The following is a 20,058-nucleotide window of genomic DNA, read 5'->3' on the forward strand; positions in this document are numbered from 1 at the left end:
CAATCCAGCCAAGTGACTCAAAGGTAAAGGCAAAATCCTGTGGATGCCGGAAATCTGAAACTAAAACAGAAAATGCTGGAAAAAACTCAGCAGGTCTGACAGTATCTGTGGAGAGAGAAAGACAGAGTTAACGTTTCAAGCCAACATGGCTCTTCTTCAGAGTTTGTTTTATCCCCAGCTTTTAGCCTTTTCGATCTTTTTTCCCCACCACCGTCCCCTCCCCCCATCCCACCCCAACTCGGGCCATCTGTCACTTTCCAGAGCGCTTACCCTGGTCCTGCCATTATCACATTCGGCTTTCCACTCTTAATGTCACCATTAGCAGCACCACCACTATTAACAACTCTTTGACCTTTTGTTTATGACATCTTTCACAATCTCTCCTTTACCTCCACCTACCACTGGACTTCTATCCAGCTTCACCGATTCCACCCTCCTAAAACAGTATATATTTCATCACATTTCTACTTCCCTTTAGCTCTGAAGAAGTCATACAGACTCGAAACGTTAACTCTGTCTTTCTCTCCACAGATGCCGTCAGACCTGCTGAGTTTTTCCAGCATTTTTTGTTTTTGTTTCAGACAAGTGACTCGTACAAAACAGTCACTGTTTATTCAAGTCCCCTTCAAAAAAATTAGACATCTGATGCATTATTGCAAACATCAGGAACAATTTTACTGGCCAATCATTGGTATCACGGGGATATTAATCTCTGGATTTATTTTACCCGACCAACATTCTAAGCCTGTCCTTCTGATATTAACTCATTGCTGACATACAATCAACACCAGTGGAATTGTACGTAGCCCCCTGCCCAAGAAGTCATAACACAAGGAGTATCAGCATGTTAATCAAATCAAACCCACATAAACACCAGCAGAACACATACAGATACAGGAAGCCATCTATTAAAAATCCTTGCAAGCAACAACTCCCAGCATCACATCAACAGCTGCTAATTAAACAGCTGCAACATCTGTCAGAGCACACTTGCTAAAATCTTGGGGTATAATTACTCACAAATTAACTGAAATGTCTTGTCAAAAAATCTAAGGGAACGGTGAGCAAAGCAGCAGTAAATTGAGAGAGAATAGTGTATTGTGATCCAATACCCCTAGCCACGTGATTGACTAGGAATCCAGAAAATTGTGCATCTGCTAAGTAAAAATTTGAGATAGACTATTCTTTGGGTCACATGGTCTCAGAGTACTAATATTCACACAGCGTATTCAAGTGAATGTTAAGTTTATTGTGCATTGGTTGCTTAAATGATGAGCTGAAAAGCAAATGTGCAAGTGTTTTGTGATCATTGAGAGTTACTTGGTTACTGAATGGTGGTAAATATTTGTTAAGTAACTATACACACCTGAAGTACGATCATCTATCCATATTGTGTACATTTAAGTATGGCAGTTTCTACTAAAAAATGTGTGCATGTGGCTCAAATGGTTTTGCCCTAGCTACATTTTTGGATAGTCAGCCATTTCTGCTGGACAACTTTTGCCTTTAACATAGGAAAACGTCTCAGGGATGCTTCACTGAAGTATAAAAATAATTTGGGGACAGGAGTCTGGTTTTTGTGGTACGCAAGAGCATAGGAACTTCCATTTATATAGTGCCTTTCATGACCGCAGGATGTCCCAAAGCACTTTACAGCCAATTAAGTACTTTTGAAGTGCAGTCACTGTTGTAATGCAAGGGCAACACTGGAATAGCAGACAGCAATAAAATCACATACAATAACACACAGCAGTAAAATTAGAGGGAATGCCCAATCAGGCAACCTCGTGTCTTGTATTTAACCCAGTTATAAGGATTTCCCAAAACTAAATTTCCTTCTCTTCTCTCTATTCTTTTCCCTGATGTTTCCAAGAAGTGAATCTGTTCTCCCCCATCGAGAGTAAACACAGCTCCTTTTTCCCTACACTATTTTTCCAGTCATTTCTGGCAGCTTTTTGAAGGAGGCGTGTCGGAGGAACAAAGATCGGCTAGACCAGTACATAAACAGGGAACTGCCAAATCTGACCGGGAATTAATGAAGTCCTAATGGCTTTGCCACAAAATGGAAGTGTTTCAGTCGGGGATGGGCACAGTTCTAATCCAGGACCCCCCAGTCCCCAGCACTGCAAGAAATAAGCACATGGCTTGCACATTTCCCCAGCTCCACCATGCAGAACTCTCAGTGAAACCATTTTGAACAGACACGCCATTCTGTATAAATTAATGGGTTACAAAAATGCAGTCCTTCTAATCGATGGTATGGCTTTAAAATATATTAAAATATATATATATAAATACAATGGGTGTATAGGAAACGCTCCTTTCACCGCGGGGACAATACCTACAGGAAGAGTCGGCGTTGAACATGTCTGGCGCAGTTGCAAGAACCAAATACCAACAAGTCGGAAGATCCAGGCAAAGAGGGGGAAAAAATAGACCTTAGAAGACGCCTTCTTTCTGAGCCACAGAAGCCTCCAGGTCTCTCGCGCAGATAGAACTGGCCCGTTTCTCTTCTGAATGACGATAAAAGTGAAACTGAGCGAGATGGGATAGAGAGGGAGGAAAGGAACAGGAGCGTTGTTGTTACTTTGCTCTCCTACTTTACAATAAGGGACAGAGCCACAAACACAGAAGGGATAAGAGAGTCCGTCTAGCACCGATGCTGGAGGAAGAGGAGTGTCTGGCAGGGCAGGCCGAGGCAATGACACGTAGGGAGAGCCAAATATCTGGAACTGATAGGAAACACAAACAGTATGTGTAGTGCGTGACGCAAAACGCACAAGTGTGAGGAAGGGAGGCTGAAGCCACGTTTGCTGTATGCTTGTTGGCAAATCATTCTTCCACCATGCTATCCGTTTGGAAAAACGAACCCTGATTCACAGAATTGTTACGGTGTAGTGTTGAAGAGGGTCATTCGGCCCATCATGTCTGCACCAGCTCTCTGAACACACTGCCTTTTCTCCCTAACCCTGCACATTTGTTTCTATTTAAATAATCATCCAATGTCATCTTGAATGCCTCAATTGAACCTGCCTCCTCCACACTTCCAGGCAGTGCATTCCAAACCCTAACTACTCGCTGTGTGAAAAAGTTTTTTCTCACCTCACATTAGCTTCTTTTGCAAAACATTTTAAAGCTGTGCCTTCTGCTTCTCGATCCGTTGAGGAGCAGGAACAGTTTCTCCCTATCTAAGGTCCAGACCCCTCATGATTTTGAAAACTTCTATTAAAAGGGCTCTCTCTCCAGTGTGAGCCCCGAAGGTTCAAATGACTGATGAAACGTGTGGTCTGATAGAGACCCACACACAGCAAGGTCCTACGGTTTTTTGCTCCACAGTCTGTTCTCACCTGGCAGTGGCAATAGTTTGTATGCCAAGAATATTCTTCAGAATCTGATATTTCAGATCGGTTCTGAGTTTACTGATTTGAATCAAAGATTCTTACAGAAAAGGAGGTCAGTTGGCTCATGGTACCTGTGCCAGCGCTCTAAAATAACTATCCAATTAAGCTCCCATCCCCAGAGCCCTGCATTTTTTTATTTTTCAACTATTTATCCAATTCCCTTTTGAAAGTTACTATTGAATATGCGCTCACCACCTTTTCAGGCAGTGTATCTCAGATTTTAACAATCGGCTATATTGAAAAACAATCTCAACTCCTGCCTGGCTCTTCATCAATTCTTTTCAATCTGTGTCCTCTAGTTACCGACCCTTCTGCGAGTGGAAATAGTTTCTCCTTACATACTGTATCGAGCCCCCTTATAATTTTGAAAATCTCTGTTAAATCTCCCTGTAATCTTCCCTGCTCCAAGAAGAACAATCCCAGTTTCTCGACATAACTGAAGTCTCTTATCCAATCTGGCAAAACATCTCTGCATCCTCTCCAAGGTTTTTGTTTGATGGTGTTAACTACAGTTTTGGCAGTTTAAATGGCACCAAGGCCAGAGTATGTAAATTATCAGCCAAGATTCCCAAGCCAATCAGTATAATGTGACCCCGTGGGATGTGCATGTGTAAATATTGGCTGATGGGTGGTCCCAGCTATGTTGTGATGCCTGCACAGAGGAATAGCCAGCCAATATGCCCTGCCAATGCTCATTCATGGAATGACCACTTAGACAGGCAATGTCTGCAGCACCAGAAGCCAACATGACTCACCATCTTCAGGAAAGAAAGGGGAAAAATTGAAGAGGGAAATTAATCAACTTGATGTCTTGTTTGAATGATGTATATACTGTATAGATGGTAGGCCAAGTTACATTTTCCATTAAAACATTTTTGTTGCTGGCTGGTTTCATGGCAGACATTTGCCAGCTAGGAGCGCACCATCTGGTTAATGTGTGATTGAACACACTGATAGATTAGCAATTGTGACATGGATGCTGATAATTTATCAATAAATAATCTGTGTAGTTTATTACCAAGAACTAACAGTCAGTAGATCTTAGGCCACAGATTGAGAATTGGATAAGAACTGCAACATGCAAATTGCAAGTTTTGCAATTCATGTCATCACTCCTCCTTATAAAACAAAATAAATTTGATTTAGAATTAATGATAATTGTTAGTTTCACCGGTAGTGCAAATCATAGAACTACAAATTGTTTACAGCATAGGTGACCATTGTGCATGTGCCAGCTATTTGCTCGAGCAAGTCAATACTAACCTCTACTGCTTTCTCTCTCTCCCCTCCATAGCGCTGTATCTTCCTCTGCTTCAAAAAGTTATCCAATTTTCTTTAATTGTCTTTGAATTAATCATTCCTTGTTGCAAAGCATTTCATGCTTAAGCTATCCCTCTTTCCCCATTCATTCTATCAAACCCCTTTTTTAAAAATGAGAAAGAACCAACATTAAAAATGAAATGCAGAGCAGGTACAACATGGTACTGTGAATAGTTCACACCAGATGTAGTTATTTGAAGCTGAAGAAGATTCAGGGCCAAAGAAAGACTAGTTAACTAGTTAACTACTTAACTAATTAACTAGCTGCAAGAAGAGCCTGAATGAGCCCTGTTTTAAAGCTGGACTAAAACTCACCTTCTCCCAACCCAAAGAGCAACTTTTGGTTAATTGCTTAATTGAAGAAATTCTAGTCTATAGATAGAAATTAACCCTTACATTAAATTAGCCCTTAAAACTCCCTGTCTCACCAAACTCCAACTGAAGCACTCAAATGCAGCCCAAAGCAGCACTCCAGTGCAGACAAAAGGTGTTTTGAAGTTCTGAAGTTATTGGAGTCAGAGATTGTGGATGGAGACTACCACACAGATAGCCTGACTTCAGTGAGAAAGAGAATAAATACTGTATGAATTTCAGGAGAGAAACTAAGAAAGGCTAACAATAATGGAATGTGGAGGATAAAATACTTCCAAAGTCTGATGTTCATTGCTGTAGGTTTTATACATTATCAGCTGAGATGTCCAAGTATTTTAACCCGCAATTCTCTGTGCAAATATTTCATTAGGAGCTCCACTTCCTACATTACAGCATTAAACACTTTGACAGTCGTCTAGCTGTTGTGAAAAGTGCGCTATAAGCACAAGTATTTTTTCTGCTCTAATATTTCGTAGATTTGCAGAATCTAATGTTGAACAGACTTACTTTGTCAAGTCACTATAAGGTTCACAGATTAACAGGTCCCTAAAACAAGATAGACAATGGAACCACACCAGTAACTTTGCTCCTGTCGGTGAAGGGCATCACAGCTGAACCCAATCTGAACCTCAGGGCCAAAACTCATATGGGATTTACAGCACAGGATCAGACCATTTAGCCCAACTGATCTATGCTGATGTTTATGCTCCACATGTCCCTCCTCCCACCACATCCCCCTCCCCTCCCTTCATCTAACCCGATCAGCATATTGGTTCCTGGGATGAGAGGGTTCTTCTATGAGGAGCGACCGAGTAGATTGAGCCTATACTCCCTGGAATTTAGAAAAGTGAGAGGTGATCTCAAAGAAATATACAAGATTCTGAAGGGACTTTTAAGGGTGGGCACTAAGGTTAATTCCCCTGGCTGGGAAACTTTTGTTACCGAACTGAAACGATTACTCTGTATTTCACTGCATAGATGCCATTTGACCTGCTGAGTATTTCCAGCAGTATCTGTTTTTATTAATTTAGCTTTCTATTCCTTTCACCACCGAGTACTTATCTAGTTAAATGCATCTATGCTACATAACTCAACCTCTTCATGTGGTAGCAAATTTCACATTCTCACATTTTCTTAGTAAAGAAGTTTCCCCTGAATTTTTAGCAGATTTATTCGTGACTGTCTTATATCTATGATCTCTAATTTTGGACTTTCCCCACAAGTTAAACATCTGCCCTACATTTACTTTATCGAACCCCTTCATAATTGTAAGTATCTTCATTAGATCAGCCCTCAGCATTCTTAGTTCTGGTATTATCCCTGTAAATCGTTTTTGAATTTTTAAAATATGTCTAATATCCTTTTTGTAATATGGAGGCCAGAACTATTCACAATCCCAATCCACAATATTCTAAGTGTGGTCTAACCAAAGTTCTCTGAGTTTGAGAAAACTTCTCTGCTTTTCAATTCTACTCCTCTAGAAATGAACCCCAGTGCTTTTTATCATCAGTTCTGATGAAGGGTCATTGACCTGAAACCTTAACTGCGTTTCTCCCCACAGATGCTGCCTGTGCTGCCGAGTATTTGCAACATTTTATTGCCTTGTTAACTTGTGTCGCTACTTTGGTTTGTGAATCTGTTCTCTATTCATCTGCTCTTCAACCCTACGTAGTCCTTTATTTTCCGAGAAGAATGTTGGCTACTTATTCATGTCAAAATGCACCTTCCCGTATCGTATATTGATATTGACATCTGGTTGAAATTCTCTGCTCACCTGTGCGTGATTCTCCAGTCCATTAAAAGGAATGGGAGGATACAGGAAATAGCAGGCCAAGTGTGCCAGCCTGGACAAGTGAAAACTATCCCCCAGCAGGGGAGCTGAGGACAAAAGAAAATGGGCTTCCCAAGAGAGGAATGAGGAAAGTGGGGAAAACAGAAACACGGTGCTTACAGTTACACTTCCCATCAGAAATGGAAAGTACCTTTGAAAATTTGATGTTGTTATTTACAAGTCTTTTTAGAATTATCAGACCTGATTTGATAGTGTTTTTAGTTTTGGGTATCTGCCTTAGGAAGGGTATACAGACCTTGGAGGGAGTCCAGCAACAATTCAGCAGCTGGTATTTGGAATGAAGATATTTAGCTATGGTGAGAAAATGGACAAACATGGAAGTTCAGGCATAACTTGGTTTAAAATAGTGAAGTGAATTGATACAGAATGACTCCTCCCTGTGGTGGAAAATCCAGGACAATGAGGCAGAATCATAGAAGTCAGTTAAAAGGGAATCCAAGGAAACTTTTGACACAGGGTTATGAGATTGGGAACACAGTGCCACAGAAGGGAATAAACACAGTGACAATTAAAGTGTTTAAAAGGAGATACATACTTAATCGAGAAATAGTGTGAAGAAGGGACAAGGGGTTGGCATTGAAAAGGTGGAACTCCCATGATGGGCCAAACGATCAGCCACTGTTCATGTATTTTCCTCTCACCAATTGTAAAGGAACTGTGACTGGTGAAATCGTATTTTAAAATCAGACCTGAGCATGAGTCAGTGTCCTCTGGGGTGAAGAGAATTAGAATTAGATGAATAAAAAACTCTTTAGCACAAGTTTCATCATATTGAACATGACCAACCTCCTTCACGTTTCAGCTTTCCTAACCAAAAGATTCAGAATAAAAGAGCTGGTATCATGCAACCAAAGTACAAGAATCGACAAAAACATATCACGCACACAGCACAGACTTAGGGGGAAAATGAAAGTGTAGTTATTGAACAACTACTGCACCATACTCAGTGTTGATCAAGTAGCTTTGCTGGTGAACCTTTCACTGGTAAATAACATGTGTTTCTGAGTTTAAGTGACTGATGAAAGAACAGAAGATTATTTGAGAAAGCTGCCCTGTTTTAAAATCCTGGACACTTCATTTAATTCGAAATCAGAGAGAGTTGTATTTATATAGTATCTTTCATTTCCTAATATTCTGAAAGTGTTTCACAACCAACAAATTACTCTTGAAGTACAGTCACTGTTATGTAGCAAACGCACCAGCAATTTACGCACAACATCAAACAAACAATAAGATGAATGAGCAGTTCATTCGTTTCAAAGGCCAGGGCACTGGGAGAACTTCCCTGCTCTTCCTCAAATAGTGCCACTGAATCTTTAATATCACCCGAACAGGAACTTGGTTCAATGCTTCATGAAAAAGACAGCACTTCCTACTATGTAGCACTTCCTCGGTACTGCATTGAAATGTTAGTCTAGATTAAGTCCTGGAGTGAAAACTGTCTTATTCAGAGGTAGGGAGCTTTGTGAATGCAGAAGCTCCCGATGTCAACACAACCCCACAATGATTACTGTTGTATTCACTCCACAACACTGATGAATTCATCATTATGGTACTACAGTTCCATGACAGCAGGCTAGTTCATGTCCTGGATGGTGGAGATCTTCTGACACTTTCCCAGTCACAAATGGAATGGAACAGAGCTGCGTGTTGGCTCCTGTCCCCTTCAACATGATGTTCTCTGCCATGCTTTCTGAAGCATTCTGTGTCAGCTAAAGTGGCATCTACATTAGATATCACAGAGATAATAAAATCTTCAATTTGAGGAGACTACAAGCCAAGATTGAAGTACATGAAGCTGTGTTTCATGTCTTTCTTTTCACTGATGACTGTGCCCTAAATGCCTGCTCAGAACAGGAAATGCAACAGAGCGTGACCTCTTCTCATCTGCATGTGATAACATCGGTCTCATCATCAGTACAAAAAGACTGAAATCATGTACCAACCTACCCAACAAAAGCTGTATGTGAAGCCAACTATTACAATCAATGGTCAAAAGCTTGGAGCAGTTGACAAATTTACCTACCTAGGGAGCACATTCTCCGCAGCAGTTCATATTGACAAGTAAGTCAACGCCAGAACAACTAAAGCCAAGGTTACATTCAGCATGCTATGAAAAGGGGAGGATTTAATCTCTCAACAAAAGTGAAGATACACAGAGCGGTTTTCCTTCCTATTCTCTTGTGTGCTTGTGATACACGGGCCCAGAACTTCCATGGAGTGGCAATCCCCACCAGATTGCCACTCAGCTCCTTTTTACTAACACTGGAATGGAACTGCGCATGTCTCACCCAGACTTCCAACGTGGGCCTGCTGAGAAACGTGCAGTGCAGCTGCTCCTGAAGTCCCTTCTGTGCCGTGCAACAGCATCGGAGAAAATGAAGCCATGCCCCCTTTTTATGACACTAGCTGCAATAAACCGGGTAAGTTTAAAGGTCCCAGCCACTTTAATAGGAGATAAGATAGGTGTGTAAGGTGGGTGGGTGAGGGGAAAGGAGGGGTGGGTTGGGTAGTCAGGGAGGGGTCAGGCGGTCAGGGTGGGTAATCAGGGAATGGGGGTAGTTAGGGGATGGGGTGGTAGTCGGATGACTGGGGGTAGTCGGGGGTTGGCGAGTAGCTGGGAGGGGTGTAGTCAAGGGGTAGAGAGGAAGGGGAATAGTCAGGGGAGGAATGGGGGGTAGTCGGGATGGGGGAGAATTTGGGATGTGGTCAGGGGTGGGGGTTGGGGTTAGTCAGGTGGTTGGGGGGTAGTCAGGAGCAAGTCGAGGGGTCTGGAATGTAGTCGGGGGAGGGGTGGTCAGTACCGTAGCTACACAGGAGTTAGAAGCGGTTTTAATCCTTCTAACTTTTCCTGGGTAACTACTATGGTAAGAGAGTAAGAACCGTCCACAGTCTACAGGTTAAATTGGAGTTTCGGCAGGTTCAAGGCGCAGGGTAATTGCCCAACAGAATTTTAAACTTTCTGGGCAATTCCCGTGTAGTCCTTGCGTGGGGATTTCCATGGGGTCCCCCAGCGCATCATTTGTGGTACCTCCAGGGTACAACCCTCCAGGGAACGGAATGTTCTGGGCCATGGACAGTTTACTCCAGACATGCAAACAAGCTACACCACTTTCACATTCATGCAGAAGCTACTCAAGATTGGATGGCAAGACAAGGTCCTGATACTGAGATTCTCTCCTTGACCAACATGCTGAGCATCCACGCTCTGTTGAAGAGAGCTCAGATAAGATGGGCAGCAAATGTTGCCAAAATGCCTGATGAGCACTTGCCAAAAAAGCTCTCCAATGGGGACCTAATTGAAAGGAAATATTCACATGGAGACCAGAATTAAGACACCCCAAAGGTGTCACTGAAGAATTTCAACATCGCCGCTGAGACATGGGAGAATCTCACACAGGATTGCTCAGTATGGTGCAATCTCATCAGCAAAGGCACCACCTCCTATGAACAGAACAGTATGATATTACTAACAGGAAACAGGACATTCACAAGTCCAAAGCCACAAGCACCTCTTCCGCACCAACAATACACATGTATCCAACATGCAATAGATCTTCTCATGCTCAAATTGGACTAATTAGTCATCTTCAAACACATCGCAACTGATACTTAATGAATTCCAGTTGATGTTATGGTCATCTTCAAGTATGAAGGACAAACACAGTGCATTCACTCCCCAATCACAACAGTCAATAGATGTTCCTAGCAACCAGATTATCAGATGACATTTCCCTTCCCTCACTTTCTTGCCTCTGAAAATATGCAAAGCACAATAGTTTTTATTTCAGAAAAAAATGGATCCCAAATCATCTACCTTGTTCCTGTCTGAGAACCAGTGTGTTGGCCCCACTCTTGCTGGCCACAAGGTGCCTCTTGATGGCTCAGTTAACCCAGCTAATTTATCATATTTGTGGCCACCAATTCAGGCTTGTTTAGTTAGTGCAAGTGTAGACTCTTAACTTCATGACCCAGCTTTCTCTCCACACTGTCACAAAACTATAAGTTTCATAGTATAATTGTGGTTTATTGCAAAGTAGGTTTATGGGTGTGAGTGTAGGTTTAGGGTGTCTGTGTGATTTCATTAGCGTCAGAAAGGCTGCAACCTTGAAATTATCAAAAGAAGTTAGGGGGTAAAAGGCATTTGAAATGCTAATCAGTAAACATGGATGAGGTCTTAGCATGTGGGGTGTGAAGGAAATTTGCATTTTTAGAAAAGTGAAGTTGTTTGGGTTTCAAAAGGATGGTAGGATGTTTACAACTAACAAGATAAATAGGGTAAGGTTATTATGTTTATTTTTCCCAAAAGGTACTGATCATGTTGGCAACATGGAAGATTTTTGTATTATGGGAAAAGTACATTTCCAAAGACAAAAAGAGCAATGGAATTTACAAATTAAAGAGAGAAACATGGATAAAGAAGGAAGGAAGGAAGGTGATATTGGGGGCCATATAAGAACTAAAAGGAGTATGTAAAACAACCCGGGGAAGCCTCCAGCCATGTTTGAAAAAGTCTGCTGTGTCCAGTAACTAAAATTGAAGAAAAGTCTTTGGAATTCCACTGTCAAGTGGGTGCTGTGGTAAATTTGCTGACTTGCTACTTAAATTTAAAATCTGTTTTGGACTGTTGCCTTAAAGGGATTGTGTAGTTGGGAGTCTGTTTAATTAGGAATTTTGGGATTTGTCATAATATTAAGTAACTGTAATCTGATGTATATGTTTGAAATCTTTTCTTTTGTTAATAAATGTTTTAATTTAGTTTTTAAAATCTTTAAAGATGTTAGTGGACTCATTACTTCTGAGTTCAGTGCCCAAATCTTCTCGTAATAAATACAAATTGCAAAATCGTTGTGATAGCATGGCCAAGGTTTCCTTGTGGATTTGGTCACCTGGCATACATCACCTGCCTCGTCATAACAACACTAATCCCTCATCACAGCCCTCAGCTTCTCTATTTGCTTCTCTTCATAGACACTGCCTTCACTGACTCCTAAATAAGAGAAAGAAACAAAGATCCTACTCCAGTAAGTTGTGAGATGGAGTTTGTGTCTAGAATAAATGAGTGCAAGATCTACAGTGTGGTAATATCTGGGTTACTCATATTTCCCACAGACTGTAGAAGTAAGGGTGAAGCAGATAAACACACCAATGAGTAGTTAGAAAGATACTGAAGAATGGAGTTTCAGATCCCTAATGCTTTGAAATAGTTTCTGGGGCAAGGGAGATTGTAGAGGCAGAATGGGATTTACCCAAACCAGAACTGACCAGCAGAAATGTCCCTGCAAAGAGGACAAATAAAGCAGTGAGAGGTTTTGAATTAACAAACCAGGAGAGAGAAACAGATAGCAGACCTAAAAAAGGGAACAATAAAGCTGACTCAACCTGCCAGAAAGTACCTCATCACAAGCTTCCAAAAAAGCCGCCCTCAGTGCATGACTGATCATTTTCTATTTCTCACAAATTCAGGGATGCGCAAGAAGCCAGAATTGGAGGAGAACAGACATCTAAGGATTGGAGAAGATTACAGGCATAGGAAGGGACAGGGTCATGGAGAGCTTTGAAAGCAAGAATGAGAATTTTAAAATTGAGGTATGGCTGGAACAGGAACCAAGATAGCTCGGTGATGGGTGAACAGAGCTTACATCAACTTAGGATGGGGCAGCCGCATTTTGAATAAGCTTAAGGTTATGGAGAGTGCGAGTGGGAGGCTGGCCTGGAGAGCAGTGGAATACCCAAGTCTAGAAGTAAAAAAAGGCATGGATTAAGTTTCAGCAGATGAGTGAAGGCAGAGACAAGGTAGAGACAGGCAACGTTATGGAGGCATAAGTAGGTGGCCTTGGTGATAGAGGATCTGTGTTTATGAACATGTATTCAATATTTCTGATGTGATCTCACCAAAGCTAGATGCATATTCAGAATCACCTCCTCTAATGTAGTCATACTCGCAGATATGCATCCCAATATTTTATCTGCTTTTTCACTACGCAAACGTTGACCAGAGGGCTTTAATGACGCATCCACCAAAGATCCTACAGCTGCCACTTACCTCAAGGATATTATGACTTAATAAGTATTTAATAAGTATACCCTCCCAATTTTTCTGCACTCATCCATGTTGCACTTCCTATCACCTTAAAAATCCCTCCTTAGTCATTTGTAAAAACTATAAGCAACATCAGCCTCAACTCCAAATCCTCCAGAGCTCCACTGGTAACTGGTTTTCACTCTTGATAACTCCACACATCAGTCTTTGTTCTCTACCTTCCACCTACACACCAATCCATCCTAATCACTTTGCCATCTATCACATGGGTATGCACCTCATGAATTAGTATGTTATCTGAGACATAAGTGAATCCAGTGAGTTGGTTAAACACAAATTGTCCCTTCTGAACTCATGTTGGCTATCTCTAATTAACCCTGTTCTTCCAAATGATTAGGAATACCTTATCAGACCAGAAATACCATACCAAACACAACTGAGGTAAGACTCACATGTGTGCAACTTGAGTGTCCATCCTTATCGTATTCCTCATCACTTATTGCTCTGATGGAACATTAATCTCTCTTTTGTGTACTTCCAGCATTTTACTTCAAATTTCACCTTCAATAAAGGGTTAAAATGATCTCTTGTATAGTGACTGTATGAGGATAGGATCCATTCTACATCATCTGTGTGATGTACAGGACTTAAAGATAGGTGGTGATGGTAAACCAACATCTGGAAATCCACTGTCAATTCCAGGTCTTTACGCATCAAGTGCAAAACAATTGAACACCGACAGACATAGGAACAGGGGTAGTTCATTCAGCCTGTTCCGCCATTCAGGGAGTTCATGACTGATCTGTGACCTAGCTCCACATGCCCACCTTTGCCCCATATCCTTTAATACATTTGATAGGTATTTGTTTACCAATTTCAGATTTAAAGTTAACAATTTACTAAGCATTGACTGTCGTAAAAGTAAGGGTTCCAAACTTCTACCACACTTTGTGTGTAGAAGTGCTTCTTACCTTCACCTCTTAAAAGGCCTGTCTCTATCTTTTAGGCCAAGCCCCGCCTCAGATTCCAAACAGTAGAAATACTTTCTCTCTATGCCCACCGTTGGAATGCAGCACTCATCTGTGACATGCACAATGATGACTGGAACAGCTAATAGACGGACCCCAATGCTCAAGACAGCTTCACCTTACTAAATCATTGTCAATGGGGGTGGGGGCGGAGGGGAGGCAGTGGCATAGTGGTATTATTGCTGGACTAGTAATCCAGAGACCCAGGGTAATGCTCTGGTTGAGCTGGGTTCAAATCCCGCCATGACAGATGGAGGAATTTGAACTCAATTTTAAAAATCTGGAATTGAAAGTCTAATGATGACCATGAAGCCATTGTCAATTGTTGTAAAAACCCATCTGGTTCACTAATGTCCTTTAGGGATGGAAATCTGCTGACCTCACCTGGTCTGCCCTACATGTGACTCCAGACCCACAGCAATGACTCTTTAAAAAAAAATGCCCTCTGAACAAGGGCAATTAGGGATGGGCAGTTAATGCTGGCTTAGCCAGCGACGCCCACATCCCGTGATCGAATTTTTAAAAATGACCTCAGTGATGGAGGTGCTCAGGTGCTGGTTAGTACACAGAAACGCTATTTCTTTCTTTTCGAAACAATATGCCCCAAAACAATGGAAGGTGTAAAAGATGAAGATGGTTGTTCCAAACTGTACCTTTGGCAATTGAGGAAATAACTTGCTCAGGCAATGTAAAAAATTCACAAATATTAGCAGAAATGAAACCTAAAACACTGTTTCTTCTGTCAGTGAAACTTGTTCTTAAATGCTGTCGTCAACTAGAATGTTTAGCACTTGCACACAAATTTGTTATGGCACAGCAGATGGTAAATGCTGTGCCATTCAAATCCCAGAGGGAAACTTGAAACAACTGTTATAACTAATTTTCAATTTGTATAAATGCATGCCTTGAATTCAGTAGTAATAAGACCACCAAATCTTATAGGTTTTTACAAAACTAGATTAAACATTTATTAATAAGAGAAATGATTTTAAATACATACATAGATCTACAAACAACTCTGATAACTTCTAAATCACCTAATCAATCTAACCCCCAGTTACACTTCTGTTAAGGCAACAGTAAGACACATAGATTTCAAAAAATCCAGGCAAAGAAACATGATACCCTGAACAAGTCGAATTCAAAGTGAGTTTTCTTAACTTGAGTCCTTTGAAAACAGCAGCTTGAGGCATAGATGCTGAAGGCTTTTTCACACTTGTAAGATCTTAAAATGCCTTCCCTTATACACAGTCTTTGCTCCTTTATACATATTTTCCCCTTTGAATGTAAACATTCATTGTTTCACTATGTCTTTGGGCTTTATCTTCCTGATAATAAAAACCTCTCACAACACTAAATTTTACCTGTAATCTTTAGGAAAAATAAACACTGTTTCTAAATTTCACCCGGCTAGGTGACACATTTCACCTCTCCTTTGAAAACAATCCAGCCTGATTTATTTAAAAATGCAAATGTTCCCTTGATACCTATGTTTCCAAACTTTCCCATGTTTACCTAATTAACACTTAAACCTAACTTCTCTTCTGACATCAAAGCACCCAGACTAGCTGCCTCTGATTCAATTAAGTCTAACACACACACATAGACACATCCCACTATTGCTCTATTTTACAATAAATTCCAATAATATTATGAGAATTATTATATCTTCCTGACAAATTTCATTAGATGAAGATCAGACTAGGGTATAGGAAATTCAGTAACTTGGTTCAGGTAAATTTTCCCAAGATTTTCTGTACTCACAATAACAATCCAGGTTCATCAGTGGGGAAGATTACACATATTACAGTTGCCTCCAGTTCCACTCTGTTCTTATATCACCTGAAAACTACTTCATGCAATTGGTGGGGAATTAAAAATTAAAGAGCAATTTAGCCACAATGCCAGAGGTGAAACAAGTGTACAGCACTGTACTACATAGAATGAAATGAGCCATGCATTTATCTGATGAATATTTTAAAAGTGCCAGGCGGTGTAAAATGATCAGATCCCTTAGATCCAATTTGTATAAAGAAATATCCAGCACAAAATCAGGCAGAGAAATGAGAAAACCAAGACAGCAATGTGTAACCTCCATGCTATCCTCCCAAAGTATCCCTACTTCATGCCACGTCTGTGGTGACAGGCACAGCTGGATATCACAAGATAACCTGTCACCTCATTATTCCAAACCACAAACAATTTTTCAGCATTAGCTCAATACTGCTGCCTCAGCCAACATTCAATATCACCTGATCACAGTACGTTATGGGCCAGTGACTAGATCGCAATGACCGTGTGCCAGTACCCAAGTGACTGTATCTATATCCAAGTGACTGTGTAGACCAGTGACTATATCTCAGTGACAGTGTGTTTGTGTCAGTGTCTATATCCCCATGACTATATATATCTGGTAGGTGTGTGTGTGTATCCCAGGGTCTATGAGACACTGTCTGTATACCAGTACTGCTGTCCCCACTGTCTGTGTCCCAGTGCCAGTGTGTGAGACAGTATCCAAGTGCCTGTATCCCAGTGCTCATGTTGCTGTACCGGTAACCGAACTGCAGTGCCTGTGTGTGACACTGACTGTCAGGCATTGACTATATCCCATTGACAGTACTGAAGTCTCCCAGTGCTTGTATCACTGTGATGCTGTCTCCCACTGACAGTCTGCCACTGGGTATATCCCAATGCCAGTGCTGCTGTCTGCCAGGGCCATTGTCACTGTATCCCACTAACTGTATTCCAGTGCATGTGTGTGTGACTACATCTCAATCCATGTTCTGTATCCCAGTAACTGTCTCCCAGTGCCACATTCTCCCAGTGCATGTATCCCATTGCCTGTGTGTGACAGTGACTACATCTAAGTCTTTTATCCCAGTCACTGTATCCCAGTCCCTTGTCTCCTAGTGACTGTACCTCAGCGTATGTGAGAGATTGATTACATCCCAGTCCGTGTCTCTCAGTGACTGTATATCAGTGGTGTGCATGAGAAACAGTGATTACATCCCAGTCCTTGTCCCCCAGTGCATGTCGGTGGGAAGGAGTTACTACATCCCAGTTCTCATCGCCTAGTGACCGTATATCAGTGCATGTGAGACAGCGATTACATCCCAGTGCTTGGCCCCCAGTGACTGTATCCCAGTGTATGTGAGAGAGTGACTATATCCCAGTCCTAGTCTCCCAGTGACTGTACCCAGTGCAAGTGTGTAACAGTGATTATATCCCAGTGACTGAGTGTGAGACACAGTGATTATATCCTAGTCCTTGTCTCCCTGTGACTGTATCCAATTTTGTGCGAGAGTGTGATTACATCCTAGTTATCATCTTCCAGTGACTGTATCCCAGTGCATGTATGTGACACTCAGTGATTATATCCCAGTGACTGTGTGAGAGAGACAGTGATTATATCCCAGTCCTTGTCTCCCAGTGGCTGTATCCCATTGTGTATGAGAGTGATTACATCCCTGTCCTCGTCTCCCAGTGAATGCATCCCAGTGTGTGAGAAATAGTGATTACATCCCAGTCTTTGTCTCCCAGTGACGGTATCCCATTGTATGTGAGTGATTACATCCCAGTCCTGGTCTCCCAGTGACTGCATCCCAGTGTGTGTGAGAGACAGCGATTATATCCCAGTCCTCATTTCTCAGTGACTGTCTCCCAGTGCATGTATGTAAGACAGTCCTTGTTTCCTAGTGACTATCCCAGTTCTTGTCTCCCAGTATGTGAGAGACAGTGATTACATCCCAGTCCTGGTCTCACAGTGACTGCATCCCAGTGCATGTGTATGAGGCAGTGATTACATTACAGTTCTTGTCTCCCAATGACTGTATCCAAGTATTTGCGAGAGACAGGGACAACATCCCAGTCTTTGTCTCCCAGTGTCTTATCCCAATGTTTGAAAGATAGTGACTACATCCAAATCTTAGTCTCACAGTGACTGTGACCCAATCCATGTCTCCCAGTGACTGTATCCCAGTGCATGTGTGTGAGAGGCAGTGATTATATCCCAGTCCTTGTATGCTAGTGACTGTGTGTGAGAGACAGTGATTTCATCCCAGTCCTTATCTCCCAGTGCATGTGTGCGAGAGACAGGGATTACATCCCAGTCCTTGTATCCCAGTGCATGTGTGAGAGACAGTGATTATAACCCAGTCTCAGTGTGTGACAGGCAGTGATTACATCGCAGCCCTTGTATCCTAGTGACTGTATCCCAGTGACTGCATGAGAGACAGTGATTATTTCCCAGTCCTTGCCTTCCAAGTGCACGTTTTTTTAAATTCATTTATGGGAAGTGGGCATCGCTGGCTAGGCCAACAATTATTATCCATCCCTAATTGCCCTTGAGATGGTGGTGATGAGCTGCCTTCTCGAACCGCTGCAGTCCATGTGGTGTAGGTACGCCCACAGTGCTTTTAGGGAGGGATTTCCAGGATTTTGACCCAGCGACAGTGAAGGAACGGCCGATATATTTCCAAATCAGGATGGTGAGTGGCTTGGAGGGGAACTTCCAGATGGTAGTGTTCCCATGTATCTGCTGCCCTTGTCCTTCTAGATGGTAAGGTTGTGGGAATAGAAGGTGCTGTTTAAGGAGCCTTGATGAGTTTCTACAGTACATCTTGTAGATGGTACACACGGCTGCCCCTGTTGGTCGGTGTTTGAGGGATTGAATGTTTGTGGAAGCAATCAAGCAGGTTGCTTTGTCCTGGATGGTGTCGAGCTTCTTGAGTGTTGTTGGAGCTGCACTCATCCAGGCAAGCGGAGAGTATTCCATCACATTCCTGATTTGTACGTTGTAGACAATGGACAGGCTTTGGGGAGTAAGCAGGTGAGTTCCTCGTTGCAGGATTCCTACCCCCTGACCTGCCCTTGTAGTCATAGTTATATGGCTAGTCCAGTTCAGTTTCTGGTCAATGGTAGCCCCCAGGATCTTGATAGTGGGAGATTCAGTGATAGTAATGCCATTGAATGTCAAGGGACGATGGTTAGATTCTCTCTTGTTGGAAATGGTCATTGCTTGGCACTTGTTTGATACAAATGTTACTTGCCACTTGTCAGCTCAAGCCTGGATATTATCCAGGTCTTGCTGCATTTGGACATGGACTGCTTCAGTATCTGAGGAGTGGCGAATGGTGCTGAACACTGAGAAATTATCAGCGAACATCTCCACATGTGACCTTATGATGTAAGGAAGGTCTTGATGAAGCTGAAGATGGTTGGGCCTAAGACAATACCCTGAGGAACTCCTGTAGTTGTGTGGGTTGTCTTATGAGTAAAGGTTGGACAAGACTGGACTTGTTTCCACTGGAATTTTGAAGAGTGAGGGGTGATTTGATTGAAGTATACAAGATCCTGAACAGTCTTGACAAGGTGGATGTCGAAAGAATGTTTCCTCTTGTGGGTGAGTCCAGAACTAGGGGGCACTGTTTCAAAGTTAGGGGTCACCCTTTTAGGAAGAAGATGAGGAGGAGTTTTTTCTCTCAGAGGGTTGTGCGAGTTTGGAACTCTCTGCCTCAGAAGGCGGTGGAGGGGGGGGGGTCTTTGAATATTTTTAAGGCAGAGGTAGATAGATACTTGTTAAGCAAGGGAATCAAAGGTTATCAGGGTTAGATGTATCCTGGTGACTGTGTGAGAGGCTGTGATCATATCCCAGCCCTTGCATCCTAGTGACTGTGTGAGAGAGACAGCGATTATATCCCAGTCCTTGTATGTGGTGACTGTCTGAGAGACAGTGATTATATCCCAGTCCTTGTATCCTAGTGACTGTGTGAGAGACATTGATTATATCCCAGTTCTTGTATCCTAGTGACAGTGTGAGAGACAGTGATCATATCCCAGCCCTTGTATCTTAGTGACTGAGTGAGAGACTGTGATCATGTCCCAGCCCTTGTATCTTAGTGACTGAGTGAGAGACTGTGATCATGTCCCAGCCCTTGTATCTTAGTGACTGAGTGAGAGACTGTGATCATGTCCCAGCCCTTGTATCTTAGTGACTGAGTGAGAGACTGTGATAATATCCCAATCCTTGTATCCTAGTGATTG

At 42.1% G+C, this 20,058-nt stretch overlaps 1 protein-coding gene across 5 annotated transcripts in view; it reads right to left on the reverse strand.

Annotated features, from left to right (window-relative positions):
* Positions 1–20,058, reverse strand: part of LOC144683435 (suppressor of tumorigenicity 7 protein homolog) — a 153,937-nt gene that overhangs the window by 123,137 nt on the left and 10,742 nt on the right. Inside the window, exon 1 of one of the 5 annotated variants that reach the window (XM_078546442.1) lies at positions 2,346–2,675. The exons of the other annotated variants lie outside the window; for them this stretch is intronic. Coding sequence (XP_078402568.1) covers positions 2,346–2,367 — 22 coding nt within the window. The 5' untranslated portion in view covers positions 2,368–2,675. Of the gene's footprint in view, positions 1–2,345; positions 2,676–20,058 lie in introns of those variants that run through there. 5 annotated transcript variants of the gene reach the window in all.

The sequence above is a fragment of the Cetorhinus maximus genome, chromosome 8 (genome assembly GCF_964194155.1).
Source record: "Cetorhinus maximus chromosome 8, sCetMax3.hap1.1, whole genome shotgun sequence".
Classification (NCBI taxonomy): domain Eukaryota; kingdom Metazoa; phylum Chordata; class Chondrichthyes; order Lamniformes; family Cetorhinidae; genus Cetorhinus; species Cetorhinus maximus.